Genomic DNA, 15,380 nt, shown 5'->3' on the forward strand with positions numbered 1-15,380 from the left:
GAGGTCAGCAGATGCAGCCCGAGCTGAGGAACACGGGCAGAGAGGGACACAGCTTCCCAGGCCCTGAGCACTTCTGTCCCCTTGCAGCCTCCATGGTCCCCCAACGGAAGAGCGACTTCTCCCAGATAGTGCTCCGGGCGCTCTTCACGGGAGCCTGTGTGTCCCTGGTGAACGCCTGTATGGCAGGTGAGTGCAGGCCTGGCAGGCTCAGAAGGTGGAACCCTGACTTTCTGGCTAGCCCGGGGGCCCTGCCCACCCACCACTTTCCCTCTACAGGGATCCTCTACGTGCCCAGGGGGGCTGGAGTTGACTGCATGTCCCTCTTGAACACGACCCTCAGCAGCAGTAGCTTTGAGATTTACCAGTGCTGCCGTGAGGCCTTCCAGAGGTGAGGGCCTGGGCTGTGGGACCTGCAGGGCACCCACAGTGATAGACAGAATGCCTGAGTGCTGGGGGGGATGCCTTCGGTACCAGGGTGAGGGTAGAAATGTTACGGCTGCAGCTAATGGGGAAGTGAAGGCTCGAGGACCAATGGAGGAAGGGTGGACCAGAGACTTGAAACAATGTTCCCAGTGTTGCACAGCCTGGTGGTGGCCCGCGGAACCAGGCCTGGAGCTCACACTGCAATCTTTGCTTTCTTTTTAGCATCAACCCAGAGTTCAGCCCAGAGGCCCTGGACAACTGCTGTCGGTTTTACAACCACACGATCTGTGCATAGTGAGGACAGAACATGTTTGTGCTTCTGTGCTTCTGAGGGCTGTTCTCCCCCAGGAACCATCTGTCCCCACCTTCCCTTTCCCAGAGCCCTCTTCAGGGAAGCCACAGGACTTAGACCCAGCTCAATCCCACAATTGGGAAGGGGTCATGGAGTGAGTGTGCAGAGAGTGAGTGAGGACATAAGGAAGGACATGTCCCACTCCATCCCCCTTCCTGCTCCCCCATTTCCTAACTCCCCCAGTGTGAATTCTCAGGGTCACTTCTGCCTCCTCCCGTTTCCCCTCCACATCCAAACAGCACCCTGGTCCTCTCTATCCCCCCTCTCCTGGGGTCCCTCACATGCCCCTTCCCTTCTGTTGTGGGCCGCACACCAAAGCCTCCTCCCCTCCCCACTTCCTGGGCACTAGGATCTCTCTGTGGCTTCCCCTGCTGGGTGGTGTCACCTCTTTCTCTGCTTTCAGAGAAACCCTTCCCTCCTTTCCTCAGAGTGCTTCCCAAACTGAGGTCCCATGGCACACTGTCCTGGGAGGCGTTCAGAGGGTTCCATGATGGACTAGGTTTGGAACCACTGGGTTAAATAAACTTAGAGAGGGCTGTTTAGACTTTTTGTTTGTTTATTTTTTTGTTTTTTTAACTGTGAACTTGTCAGAGCTTGGTGGTTTTTTCCACATTTACTTGACCATAAAAACCTTTTCACTCTGTCACCCAGGCTAGAGTACAGTCAGGTGATCATGGCTCACTGCAGCGTCAACCTCTCAGGCTCAAGCGATCCTCCCACCTCAGCCTCCTAAGTAGCTAGGATCATAGGCACGTAACACCATGTCCAGCTAATTTATATATAAATACACGCACATATATACATACATATATATGTGTGTGTATGTTTATATATATATATATATATATATATATATTTTTTTTTTTTTTGGTAGAGATGAGGTCTTGCTATGTTGCCCAGGCTGGTCTCAGACTCCTGGACTCAAGTAGTCTGCCCACCTTGGCTTCCCAATGTGTTGGGATTATAAGCATAAGTCACTGTATCTGGCCCGTAAGAACCTTTTTGATGGAAGTGTCTCAGTTGAAGATTTTGTGGAATACAACTTGGGAAATATTGGCTAATGTTCAAACTGCTTTGCTCTAGGCAACTGTAATGTTAGCAAATGCTTATGTGGCACTGTGTGCCAGGCACTGTTCTCAGCACTTTATATATTTTAACTCAATCCTTACAACAACTTCATGCAGTAGGTGTTATTATTGTCACTAGTTGAGGAATCGGAGTCGCGGACAGGTTAAGTTATGTGCCTAAAGGGACAGAGCTGGGAAGAGGCAGAGGCAGGATTTGAGCCAGGCCACCTAGTTCTGGGTGGTATAGGGGTGCCCCGAGCCCATCTGAGGGGAGCCCCTCCTCATGCATCTTCTGTATTTTCAGGTCATAACACAAACTGTGATGTGGGGCCTCTCTGCTGGGCTGCTGGTGTTCAGGGAACCCTGATGTGTGGCCCGCCCTCACCTCCCTCCCTGCCTTTCCTCCCCACCCCAAGCCCTCTGTGCCACTAGGTGAGGCCCGATGTCCCTCCCCTGCCTTCGTTTCTGGAGTTCCTATCACCAGCATGCCCTCTCCATCTCCCTGCCACCTGCCCTGCTCCCATCTCAGTTCTCATTTTCCCCAGCAGCTTTGGCTTCCAGGACCTGCGATGCACCCTGCCCTTGTGGCTGCTGGGCCCCTACACCCTCACCCCTACCTGCCAGGTCCAACTTCCTTCCTAGCTGGGGCTGACCCTGACCTAGGGCAGTGGGAGGATGGAGCCCTGGGCAGCAGTTATTCAGCTCAGCCCCAGTGAGCCAGGTCCTGTTTCTGTTCTGCCACAGACTTTGGTTCCAGTGGGCAGCAGCCTTGCTCCTTGTGAGCCCCACAGGCTGACCTGGGTCCCCATCCTCAGGGCCTGTGTCCTTCCCTTAGCTCCACAGAGTGGAGGCTTGGCCTGACTCCTGTAGCTCCAGCTAGGCTCTTGCCTTCTCTCTGCAGCCCTCCCTCAGTCCTTGCCACCTGCTCCAGCTGCCCTTGGGCTGTGGGCAGGGTGCCCTGTTGATATGGACAACACAGTCCTCTCCCAGGATTGGCCCTCCGCCCCTTCCCTGCCCATATGTTGGCCTCAGCTCCACTAGCTGGGTCATGGAACAGCCCAAGGACTGCCCTTGACCCCCTTCTCTGGACTCCCTGCACGCTCATTCTGTGGCCAGTGGCCTTCCCTAGAAGACTGCAGGCCACTTGAATATAGGGCTCACACTGTACACTTCTGTCTTAGTCAGTTTTGGCTGATAACAAAATACCATAAATGGGATAGCTTATAAACAACAGAAATGTATTTCTCACAGCTCTTGAGGCTGGGAAGTCCAAAATCAAGGTGCTAGAAGATGCTGGGCCTTGTGAGAGCCTGTTTCTCATAGGTGGCACCTTCTCCCTGTGTCCTCACATGGCAGAAGAGGCTAATGAGATCCCTGAGGCCTCTTGCATAAGGACATTAATCCCATTCATGTGGGCTTTACTCTCATGACCTTATCACCTCCCAAAGGCCCCCCCTCCTAATACCTTCACCTTGGGGGCTAGGATTTCAGCATATGAACTTTGAGGAGACATGAACATTCAGACCATAGCAAATAGTAGTGTAAGCTATTAACAAGAGGGGAAAATGGGTGTGGGATATATGGGAGCTCGGTAGTATTGGTGCAACATTTTGTAAGTCTAAACTATTCTAAAATTTAATAGTTTATTTTTTAAATGGCATGGGGAAAAAAAAACTGCGTGGACACAGATGCTGTATAACTTGTAATTCAGCCCATGGGTAACTCTGTCCTAGAAAATGCATGTCCCAATAGGCAACATGCCAAGGTCTGTGAGTTGACTAATGGGCTACATTGACCCCCCTTCTGCCCCTTTCTTCCCATGGCCCTGCCCTCACCTCTGCTGCCCCCTCAATTTAATTCAAGCTCATGCCTTCAGCTGAATGTTAATTAGTCCTGACCTCTTTGCAACCACATGAAGAATATCATCTGCTTGAAATTACTTTTGACTTGGGATTAGTGAGCCCTGAGGTTGGACAGGACCTTAAACATCATTTTGAGGGTGTCTACCTCCCCATCCAGCTTTTCTGAGAATGTTTATACCCACTGTATGGATGGCCTCTGTCACCATGTTTTTATATTTGAGTCATGAGACTCCATTCCTATGAGTGATTTGCTATTGAACCAGGATTGAATGCCTGACTCAGGGCAGGCCAAATCTGTACTCTTGCCAATGGCCTTTTGGATTCTTGGGAAGGAATATGAATTATAAAACCCAGAAACAGAGCTGGGAGCTGAGTCACCACGGTGGGGCTATGGCTTGGAGCTGATCTCATTCCCTCCCTTACTGCAGCCCAGTTGTTCTGCTTTTCCTTGGATTCCATGACAGCCAAATTCTTTCCAGAAATCCCCTCTAACCTAAACTAATTGAGAAGGTTCCTCTTTGTAATGAGAAGGACATTGACTAGGATAGTCACTTTGTTAACCCCCGATTCTGCTTGAAATCAAGCAGTCATTCATCATTTGCTTAAACCTCATCAAGATAATAACCTCACGCCTCTCATTGCTACTCCACATTGGAGAGCTCCACTTCTGAGAAGGTTCTTTTTTGATTTTGCATCAAAAAGTGTTTTGCTTTGATCCATCCCAGTTTTGCCATTCTGGGCCACTCTGAATGGGTCTCATCTCATATGTATATCTTTGTTGTCCTTTTTCCTACTTACCAAAGTAATACTTGCCCATTAGTTTTAAAAAGTCAAATCTTAAAACTTATAGAAATGGTTTAATCCCTTTTCCACATGACAATCCATCAAGTATTTGAAGATGATGCCCATCCAGGCTTCCCTTCTCTGAGCCAGGCACCCTTAGTTCTTTCAGCTGTTCCTCACATAACACATAGCAGGGTTTCAAAATTTGCTCCAGACCTGATTCGAAGCTGTTCTGCATTTGTGTGCAGACAGTGCATGAGTCAAGAGCAAGTCGAAGATGAAGCCAGAACACAGCATGGTAAATATGATCTCATGGGTGGAACCAAGATGCTGTGATGAGACTAAAGATTGGATATGGTCTTAGGAGGATATTTGAAAGAGGCAGACTTATTAGGAAGGGTGTTTTGCTTTGTTGTTTGTTTTGTTCGAGATGGGGCCTCTGTTGCCTGGGCTGCTGTGCAGTAGCGCAAAAATCCTGGCTTGCTGCAGCCTGGACCTCCTGTGCTCAAGGGGTCCTCTCACCTCAGCCTCCCACCTCAGCCTCCCAAGTAGCTGAGACTACAGGTGTGTGCCACCATGCCCGGCTAATTTTTTTTTTTTTTTTTTGTAGAGATGGCGGGGACTCTCTCTATGTTGCCCAGGCTGGTCTTGAACTCCTGGCCTCAAGTGATTTACCCATCTCTGCCTCCCAAAGTGCTTGGATTACAGGTTTGAGCCACTGTGCCCAGCCTTAGGAAGGGTGTTAAGAAGCTACATGCCTGCTTCAGAAATCCTCAAATCCGAGGGCTTGCATGTTGAGGGTATAATTTGAAGAGCAGTTGTCATTTAGGAGAGAATGAGAGAAAGTCCTGGCCTGGATCATAAAGGCACTATCTCTAGGACACAGCAGGAATGGGGTGGGAAGGACCTTATCTACAGGGGCATCCTAATTGCCCACCACCAAGGAGTGCAACAAGTTCCTACCTTGCCTGGAGGTTGCTTTCCATTTCCTGAGTGAGAGAAACTGCAGCTTTGGATGAAGTTCTGACAAAGATATGGAATGGTGGAATGGGGACAATTTGCCAACAGAGACTTTGTCACTGGCAGGGATGGGGAGGCAGCACAGCCAGGCGATTGTCCCACACTTGAGAATAAAGCCATTTAGGAAAGAGACTCTGCAAGGAAAGGCAGCGCTTGGATTGAACCCTGTCTCTGCTGGGCAAAATATCCTAATGAGGAAGGAAAGGCAGAGGCAACAAAAGAAATCAACGTGGCTATGAGTGAATAGCAAGGATCTCATTCATAAACTCAAAATTTTAAAATATCAGGCACCAACATCAGGCTGAAGAACACTTGACCCGTGTAGAAAGACAGCTGGCTGTCCTCCAGTCGCCAGTCTCCTTTTTTTTTTAGTAAAAACTGACAATCCAGCTGGGCATGTGGCCACTTACAATAAAAACTACATTTCTCAGCTAGGCGCGGTAGCTCAGGCCTGTAATCCCAACACTTTGGGAGGCTGAGGTGGGAAGAGTTCAAGATCAGCCTGGGCAACATAGTGAGACCCTGTCTCCATAAAAAATAAAAAATTAGCTGGGCATGATGGTGTGTGCAAGCAGTCCTAGATACTCACGAGGTTGAGGTGGGAGGATCACTTGAACCTGGGAGATTGAGACTGCAGTAAGCTGATAGCACCACTGCACTCCAGCCTGGGTGACAAGAGTGACTCTGTCTTAAAAGAAAAAGAAAAAGCACTACATTTCTCAACCTTCCTGGGCTAGGGGTGGCCATGGTCTGGCCAGTGGGGTGTGAGCCGAAGTCCAGTAGGCAGCCTCCCATCATGCCCTTGGAAGAGGGTTCTGTTGACTTTTTCTTAAGGGTCAGATAGTAAATATTTCAGCTTTCGTGGGCCATATTGCTGTGTTACGACTACTCAACTCTGCACTTGTAGTTGAAAGCAGCCATAGACAAACAGAGTGACTGTGTTCCGATAAAGCCTGTTTACAAAAACAGGAGGCCAGCCTGTAGGCTGTGGTTGCTGACCCCTGCCTTAGATAAATGGGGGCATCCCACACGTTCTTGGTATATTTCACATTTTTGCTCCATGCCAGTTGGAATGCAGATGGGAAGGTGAGCAAGCTGGGACCATGAAGACAAAGGCAACACCCGAGAGATGGAGCAGCTTCAAGTTGAAGGGAGCCTGAGGCCGTGGCTCGCCTCTGTAGTCCCAGCACTTTGGAAGGCCAAGGTGGGCAGATCTCTTGAGCCCCGGAGTTTGAGACCAGCCTGGGCAAAATGGTGAAACCCCTTCAAGAAAAATTAGCTGGGCATGGTGGTGGGCACCTGTAGTCCCAGCTGCTTGGGAGGCTGAGACAGGCTTGAGCCTGGGAGGTGGAGGCTACAGTGAGCCATGACCCACTGCACTCCAGCTCAGGTGACAGAGCGAGACCCTGTCTTAAAAAAAAATAATTTAAAAAAAAAAAAAAAAGAAGGAGTCTGGGGTCCTGATGTCTTTGCAGAGCAAGACTGCCATGACAGCACAAACTTTATGTGAGAGGGGAATAAGTTTCTATCTCCTTTATGTTATTATTCGGGATCTCTTATATGAGCCTGCTAGTAGACAGGAAGAATAAGATAGGTGGCAAGAAGGAGCAGATTTGCCTCTTTCCTGCGGGGATCCTGATGAACAAATGGGAACAAGCTATTATTAACAAAGTGCCCATCATCCCTGCCTGGCACTCCTGGTTCTCTGGTAACATGGGGCTGGTACATTCACCTGGAGTCCTAAATAGGCCCACTCCTTCTGACAAAGTCTAAATCTGAAACATACCTCCCACTGGCCACCAAGACTTCAGAGAAAAAAGAGAGACTCCTGATACATATCCGAGGGGAAGTGGAAAGAGAGCCAGATGGCCAAACTGCAAAGTTTTCCAATTTAGCTTCATGATGGGAAAACACCAGAGACAGAAGGCAAGGCGAGGCAAGGGAGGCTCACAGCAGTTTCCAGCCTCAGGCTTACAGAAGCAGGAGTCGGCAGAGGTCCATGTGCTGTGTATAACCTTTCAACACACAGTGACCTGATCCACTGGTAAGTGTGGCCCAGTCTACCCACTAAGATCCGTGTTCCCTCCCCTTGAAGAACAGCAAGGAACTAGAACAGGAGCTAGAAGAAGGACAGGCTTCTCAGGTCCCCATCCTGCTCCCCTCCCACCTGCCAAACACTGCAAATTATGATGAGAGCAAAAAAGAACAAGGAAGAGATGATCCCACAAGGACTGCTTGGAGCAGTTTTCTCATCCTCACACAGGCTGTGTGGCTATCTGCTCTCTATACAGACACCTTTCCTATCTTTCCAAGGTGGGACTCATTTCTCATCTACAAGTAAGAAGGCAGTAACCCACAGATCAAGACTGCCAACCAGATGGACACACGAAATGCTGCTACACACTCTCCTACACGTCAGTAAATTCCTTGCATCCAATGACTCCACGTGCTTCAGTGACGGACCATGAGTGAGCCTGACCAGGCTGGAGATGCTACCACGCAGGTTACTTCCTCCACTCAGCCCCAACTGACAAAGGACACATTTTTATCCCAGCAAAACTTCTGTTTTTCTTTTTCCAAGAAAACAGAAAAGTCGCCGGGCACGGTGGCTTATGCCTGTAATCCCAGCACTTTGGGAGGCCGAGGCAGGAGAATCGCTTGAGCCCGGGAGTTTGAGACCAGCCTGGGCAACATGGTGAAACCAAGTCTCTACAAAAAAATACAAAAAAATTAGCCAGGTGTCGTGGTGCACGTCTGTAGTCCCAGCCACTCCTGGGAGGTCGAGGCTGCAGTGAGCTGTGATCGTGCCACTGCACTCCAGCCTGGGGAACAGAGTGAGACCCCGTCTCAAAAAATAAAAAAAAATTTTTAATAATAAAGTATAAAGAAAAGTTATTTAAAGATAGAAAATTCACTTTATAAACAAAAGATTGCTTTTATCCCTTGAAACTTCCTTCCTCAATAAGATTCTTTTCTACTTTTAGAGGAGTCCATTGTTTATATTACCAAACTATTCTTTTCAATGCCATCGCATCAATTAGAAGACAAATAAGCTCCATCAAAGCATACAGCTTTCAAGGGATCTTTTCTTGGGCAGTGCCCAGAGGGCAGATATTTCTAATCTCTAATCCTCTTTGGATCTGGGGCATGTCATTATTTCAGTGTCAGCTGCTCTGAGCCAGAGTGTGGCCCGATGCTGCAGGCTGGGACCAGGGTCCTCCAGGTAGGCCCAGAACCCAGAGGTGAGAAAGTCTAATGGCTGGTATGGAAAAGACAGGGCCTCCTTCTGAAAAGTTCCGTAACTCGGTGAATCATCTTCAATGACTTAAACTGTTAGGAGTCTCAGGAAGTTCATGTCAAGAGCTCTCAACAGCTGGTGGGTTTTATCACTTAGAGGTGTGTCACTGTAATTAATTGATTCCTTTATAACAGTGGAAAGCCTAAGCCACGTGGCTCACACCTGTAATCCCAGCACTTCGGGAGACTGAGGCTGGAAGATTGCTTTGAGCCCACGAGTTCAAGACCAGCCTGGGCAAGATAGCGAGACCTTGTCTCCACTAAAAATTTAAAAATTAGCCCAGCATGGTGACAAGCACCTGCAGTCCTAGGAGTCTGAGACAGGAGGATTGCTTGAGCTCAGGAATGTGAGGCTACAGTGAGCTGTGATCACACCACTGCACTCCAGCCTGGGTGACAGAGCAAGATGCAGTTTCAAAAATAAATAAGAAAAGTAGAAAAATATAATAGTGAAAGTACTGGAATTTATGAATGATTTACCTTATTTGTAAAAAATGTATAAATCAGAGGGGTATATTACTTAGGATTCTTTTGGTTGCAAATGACAGAAAACAAATCAAATAGCTTAGGAGAAGAGGAATGTATGGGCACCAGGAGGGATGAGGGTGTAGCTGCAGGCAGCTGGGCCTGGGGACTTCATGACTCTAGGGCTCTGCCTACCGCTGAGTTCCTGCTTTTGTTGTGTTTGTGTCTTCCTGCACTGTGACCTCCTTCTACTGAATTGGATTTCTCCATAAGACTGGACCATGGCCATCAGAAAATCATGGGTTCATATATTAGCTTGTTTTCCTGATAGCTAGTTGTGGCAAAGAAAGCAAACCTCCAAGAATGTGATTGATCTGTCAGGGCCATGTGCCCTCCTCCAGACCCATTGTTGAGGCCTAGAAAATGGGATAGGGTGATCAGTGTGGCCTGGCTCTTCTGCCCACCCCTGAAGCAATCACTGTGACCAGGGAGGTAGAAGCTGGCAGCTCCTATTTGAACAGAAAGGGAAGGAGGAGCAGTTTCCCACGAGATCAGGGGTGTTGTTTCCTGATGAAAGCAACCATTCTTTCCATTTATCTATAAAGATTTCAAATGATAGCATATCTTCAAAAATCTGAGATAATAGAAATAATGGAAATGTAGCACTTGAAATAATTTAGGGAAAAAGGGACTAACGTTTTCTGAATGCTTATTGTGGGACAAGTTATTTGCATATGCTGTCCGTGTAATCCTTAAAAACAAACAAACTATGTGAGGTAGATATTATTATCCCCATTTTACCAACAAGGCAACTGAGACGTGGAGAAGTGAAGTGGTTTGCTCAAGGGCACACAGTTCAGCGGCTGAGCCAGGTTTTGAACCCAGTTCTGTTTGGTTTTAATGCCAGATACTTAACCATCGTAGCACGTTGGCTTCCTCATTGATCTGTCTAGTAAACAGGTATATGATATGTGTAAAATACTTTACATTATTTTTATTTTAATTAATAATACTGAGTCATTGTGGTATTTTTATGACATGGCTGCAAATTTTCTAACACTCCTCCCATGAAGCAGTCAGATCTATGTCCTCTCCCTGTTAATCTGGGCAGGCTTGTGACTGCTTTGAGAAAGACGGCATGGTAGGAATGATGCCATGTGACTTCTGAGGCTGGGTCATGAAAGGCCAGGCAGTTTTGGTCTTGTTCACTGGGACACTCACTCTTAGCACTCTGACCCACCACAAAGAAAGAGTTCTCCCTGCTCTGTGGCTGCCACGCTGTGAGGAACCCAAGTCATCTGGAGGAGTAACATGTAGGCACCAGGTCAACTGTCCCAGCTGAGCCCAGCCTGCAAGTCATCATAGCCCAAGTGCCAGACACGAGCGAAAAAGCCTCTGGGTGGTTCCAGCCCACAGCCATTTGAATCTTCCCCACTGAGGCCTCAGACATCATGGAACTGAGACAAGCCATCCCCTTTGGTGCCCATCTAAATTCCTGAGACAGTGAATCCGAGAGCATAATGGATGGTAGTGGTTTTATGCAACGGGTTTGGGATGTTTATTCCATAGCAACAGATAACTGGAAGAGCCTCAGAACAGCAATCAAAGATGTCTGACCGTGAAGCATCTGGAATACAAGAAGATGAAACTGAGGAACACCTTGTATCAGTAAAGTAGCAAAGTCGTGATTTTTCCCAATACAGAAGCTCTTGGAACACTCGCACTGCAGTCTCCCTTCTTCCACCAGGTGGGGTGGATGCATTGGTGGCTGCCTCCACAGCAGTTCCTCACGGAGCAGTGGAAGACTGTGTTTCTTTGGTTCAGCGGGACTGTGGCTGACCCCACCCCAGCTGGGATCTCTGGCTGCGAGGCTGCAGAGCACAGAGCCCCAGGAGGGCTTGGGTTTGGCTGCTGCTGGGAGCCTCTCCCTTTTGTGGGGGAGGTCGGTGCCTCTGAAGGAGGATAGAATCTGAAAACATATTCTCCTGGCAGGCTCTACCATCCCACTGCACTCCTATCAGGGTTGTGGACAGGAGGAGTCACTCTCTGTAATGCAGCCCCCTAGGTGCGGCTCAATTTTCCCTCCCATTGGACCTGAGGTAGGGGCATTGACCCCAGCCTTCCTGATCAAGGGATAGGATCCACAGCGAACCCCCAACTTCCTCCTTCCCTCTCCACATTTCCTTTTTCCCTTCCATTCAAATCAAAGTACTACAGATACTTGATTTTTAAAGTCAAATGGTACCATAGTTATATCAGCAACAATAACAGGAAAACATTTCGGTAATTCCCTCCCCATCCCTGACTTCTCCCCTTCAAACTCTTTCAGTCATTTCTGTTACTTACATCCATATTTCTAAGTAATGCATCCATACTGCTATTTTCTCAAATTAGTGATTTTAGATAGTGTCTTTTTACTCCCCATTACAGAAGATGAAGCATTAACTCTTTCATACCACCCCATATTCCATTTGTCCTCCCTTTCTCCTCCCAACATGGTAATATACAACTTTCAGAAAAAGCTGTATTCCATTAATGTGTTTCTGTCTGATTATGGCTGTAAGACTTGTGCATTGGTGAGCCATGGAGCATATTATAATTACATTTCCTATCTTGCACATTTTTCTCTCTCCCTTCTTTCCTTTCTTTCCTTCCTTCCTTCCTTCTTTCCTTCCTTCCTTCCTTCTTTCTCTTCCTTCCTTCCTTCCTTCCTTCCTTTCTTTCTTTCTTTCTTTCTTTCTTTCTTTCTTTCTTTCTTTCTTTCTTTCTTTCTCTTTCCTTTTTCTTTCGACAGGGTCTCACTTTGTCACCCAGGCTGGAGTGCAGTGGCACAATCATGGCTCACTGCAGCCTCAACCTCCCAGGCTCAAGAGATCCTCCCACCTCAGCCTCCTGAGTAGCTGGGACTACAGGCGCACACCACCACACCTGACTAATTTTTACTTTTTTTTTTTTTTAATAGAGATAAGGTCTTCCTGTGTTGCTAAGGCTGATTTCAAACTTCTGAGCTCAAGCAATTTTCCTGCCATGGCCTCCCAAAGTGCTGCGATTACAGACGTGAGCTACTGCACCTGGCCTCTTGCACATCTTGTTCCTTCTGAACATATCACCATAATTCTTCTAATTTAAGACAGTAAGATGTGCCATTTTTTATGTACCACTAAGAAAGAACACTCCCAACTAAACTGTGACACTCCATTGTTTGTAGGATGCATCTCCATATCAGAAATGTTAAAATGTGAAAAATTTATGTATTTTCAAATCCATATACCTTGTTTTTTTGTTTTTGTTGCTTAGATTTCTTTTTAACTGTCATTATTTCTTCCCAAATTTGTTAAGAAAATTATTTTTAATTTTTAAACAACTTTATTGACATATAATGATACACTATAAAATTACCCTATAGTGTAAAATTCAATGGTTTTTAGTATATTTAGTTGTACAGCCCATCACCAGAATCTATTTAAGAATATTGTCATCACCCGAGAAGTCATTCCCCAACTCCATTCTTTTGCACGTAGTTTTTTGTTTGTTTGTTTTGTTTTGTTTTGTTTTTTGAGACAGAGTCTCACTCTGTTGCCCAGACTGGAGTGCAGTGGCGCAGTCTCCACTCACTGCAACCTCTGCCTCCTGGGTTCAAGCGATTCTTGTGCCTCAGCCTCCTGAGTGGCTGGGAGTACAGGCGAACGCCACCACGCCCAGCTAATTTTTGTATTTTTAGTAAAGACAGCATTTTGCCACTTTGGCCAGGCTGGTCTCAAACTCCTGGCCTCAAGTGATCCACCCATCTATGCCTCCCAAATTTCTGGGATTACAGGCATGAGCCACCATGCCTGGCCGACAAAACTATTCTCTCTGATTGAATTGTTTTGGCACCGTTGTCAAAAATCAATTGACCATAATATGAGGGTTTATTTTTGAGCTCTTAATTCTATTCCATTTATCTGTAGTCTATCCTCATGCCACTACCACACTATTTTGATTACTGTAGCTTTGTAGGAAGGTTTGGAATCAGGAAGTATGAGTCTTCCATCTTTGTTATTCTTTTTAAAGATTGTTTAAGCTATTCTAGTTCCCTTGCATTTCCATATGAATTTTAAAATCACCTCATCAATTTCTGCAAAAAACCCAGCTGGGATTTTGATAGAGATTGCATTGAATATGTAGATCAATTTGAGGGGTACATCCAGTTTAAAATATTAAGTCCTCTGATCCATGAACATGGGATGCCTCTCCGTTTGCTTAGATCTTCTTTAATTTCTTTCAACAATGTTTTGTAGTTTTCATTGTACAAGTCTTGCACTTCATTTATTAAATTTATTCCTAAGTACTTAGAATTTCTGAAGAAAACAGAATTGTTTTCTTCATTTTGTCATTGGATTGCCCATTGTAGAAATATACTTGATTTTTGTATATTGGTCTTATATCCAGAGAAAATTGTTTATATATATAAATTCGCAAGCTCCGAGAGCTATTTTCTATAAGGTCCTATATCTAATTCCCTCTTTTCCCGAGATGTTCCTTCTGGAACCCTGTATTATCTTATTCCACCTGGTTCTCTTCAGGCCTGCTGCTGCTCAGCTGTCACCCTGGGACTTGCTTACACCTCTCTTGGGTGGATGTCCTATTTTTGGAACCCTTGTCTTTCTCTTTCTTGGGTTATTCCCTCATTTTGGTAGAACACCTGAGAAAGTATACACAAGAGATCAAATTTTGTGAAAAATTGCATATCTGAAAATGTCTTTATTCTACCATCACACTTGGTTAATAGCTTAGTAGGGAATATAATCTAGGTTTGGAAATCACTTCCTCTTACAGTTTTTTGTTGGTTTGTTTGTTTGTTTGAGGCAGGGTCTCATTCTATTACCCAGCCTGGAGTACAGTGGTGCAACCATAGCTTACTGAAGCTTTGGTCTCTCAGACTCAAGCCATCCTCCCACCTCAGCCTCCCAAATAGCTGGGACTACAGGAAGGCACCACCAAACCTGGTTAATTTTAAAATTTCTTTTATAGAGATGAGATATCATTATGTTGCCCAGGATGGTCTCAAAATTTATTTTATTTTATTTTTATTTTTTGAGATGGGGTCTTGCTGGGCATGGTGGCTCATGCCTGTAATACCAGCACTTTGAGAGGCTAAGGCGGGTGGATCACTTGAGGCCAAGAGTTCAAGACCAGCTTGGCCAACATGGTGAAACCTCATCTCTACTAAAAATACAAAAATTAGCAGGGTTGAGTGGCGCACACCTGTAGTCCTAGCTACTCAGGAGGCTGAGGCAGGAGAATCGTTTGAACCCAGGAGGTGGGGGTTGCAGTGAGCCGAGATTGCACCATTGCACTCCAGCCTGGGTGACAGAGTGAGGCTTCATCTCAAAGAGAAAAAAAAAAAAAAGAGAGATGAGGTCTCACTCTGTCACCCAGGCTGGAGTGCAGTGGCATGATCACAGCTCATTGCAGCCTCGACCTTCCCAGGCCTAGGTGATCCTCCCACCTCTGCCTCCCAAGTAGCTGGGATTACAGGCCTTTGCCACCATGCCCAGCTAATTTTTGTATTTTTTATAGAGATGGGATTTTGCCATGTTGGCCAGGCTGGTCTCAAACTCCTGGCCTCAAGTGATCTGCCCACCTCGGTCTTCCAAAGTGCTGGGATTACAGGCATGAGCCACCATGACCAGTCAGGGAAGTTTTATATCCTTTCTTTGTTAATTTTCTCTCTTTCATTTTCTCTATTTTCTCTTTCTGAAACTTCTTTTTTTTTTTGTAATGTTAGACCCTCCGAATTTATCTTCAAATTTTTTTACCTCTCTTCTCTTATTGTTCTTTCTTTATAATTTTGTTTGCTTTCTGAAAATTGTCCTTAAGCTTGTCTTCCAACTTTTCTATCAACTTGTTTCCTGCTATCATAATTTTAACTTTCCAAAGCTCTTTCCTCATGGTTGGGTTTTCTTTGTTTCTAATATGCCCTTCCTGTTTCATGTGAGTAATATCATTTCCTGTGTCTCTGAGAATATTAATAGTTTCAAGGCATTTTTCTTTGTCCATGTGCATTGTCTCTGGACCCTCCATTCCTTTTTGTTTTGTTTGTTTTGATCTCTGTCTTCCATATTAGAT

General features: G+C 46.1%; 1 protein-coding gene across 14 annotated transcripts in view; it reads left to right on the top strand.

Annotated features, from left to right (window-relative positions):
• The window catches only part of SLC28A1 (solute carrier family 28 member 1), a 106,618-nt gene that overhangs the window by 70,923 nt on the left and 20,315 nt on the right, over positions 1–15,380 (top strand). For 8 of the 14 annotated variants that reach the window (XM_009429744.4, XM_063795328.1, XM_009429747.4 and 5 more), the window contains 2 exons: positions 88–186; positions 646–1,319. The exons of 2 other annotated variants lie outside the window; for them this stretch is intronic. In XM_009429744.4, the coding sequence (XP_009428019.1) occupies positions 88–186; positions 646–1,124 (578 nt within the window). In that variant the 3' untranslated portion in view covers positions 1,125–1,319. Of the gene's footprint in view, positions 1–87; positions 187–276; positions 389–645; positions 1,320–12,231; positions 14,553–15,380 lie in introns of those variants that run through there. 4 more of the 14 variants (XM_063795330.1, XM_016927341.2, XM_016927344.2 and 1 more) reach the window with 2 other exon arrangements.

The sequence above is a fragment of the Pan troglodytes genome, chromosome 16 (assembly GCF_028858775.2).
Source record: "Pan troglodytes isolate AG18354 chromosome 16, NHGRI_mPanTro3-v2.0_pri, whole genome shotgun sequence".
NCBI classification, from domain to species: Eukaryota; Metazoa; Chordata; class Mammalia; order Primates; family Hominidae; genus Pan; species Pan troglodytes.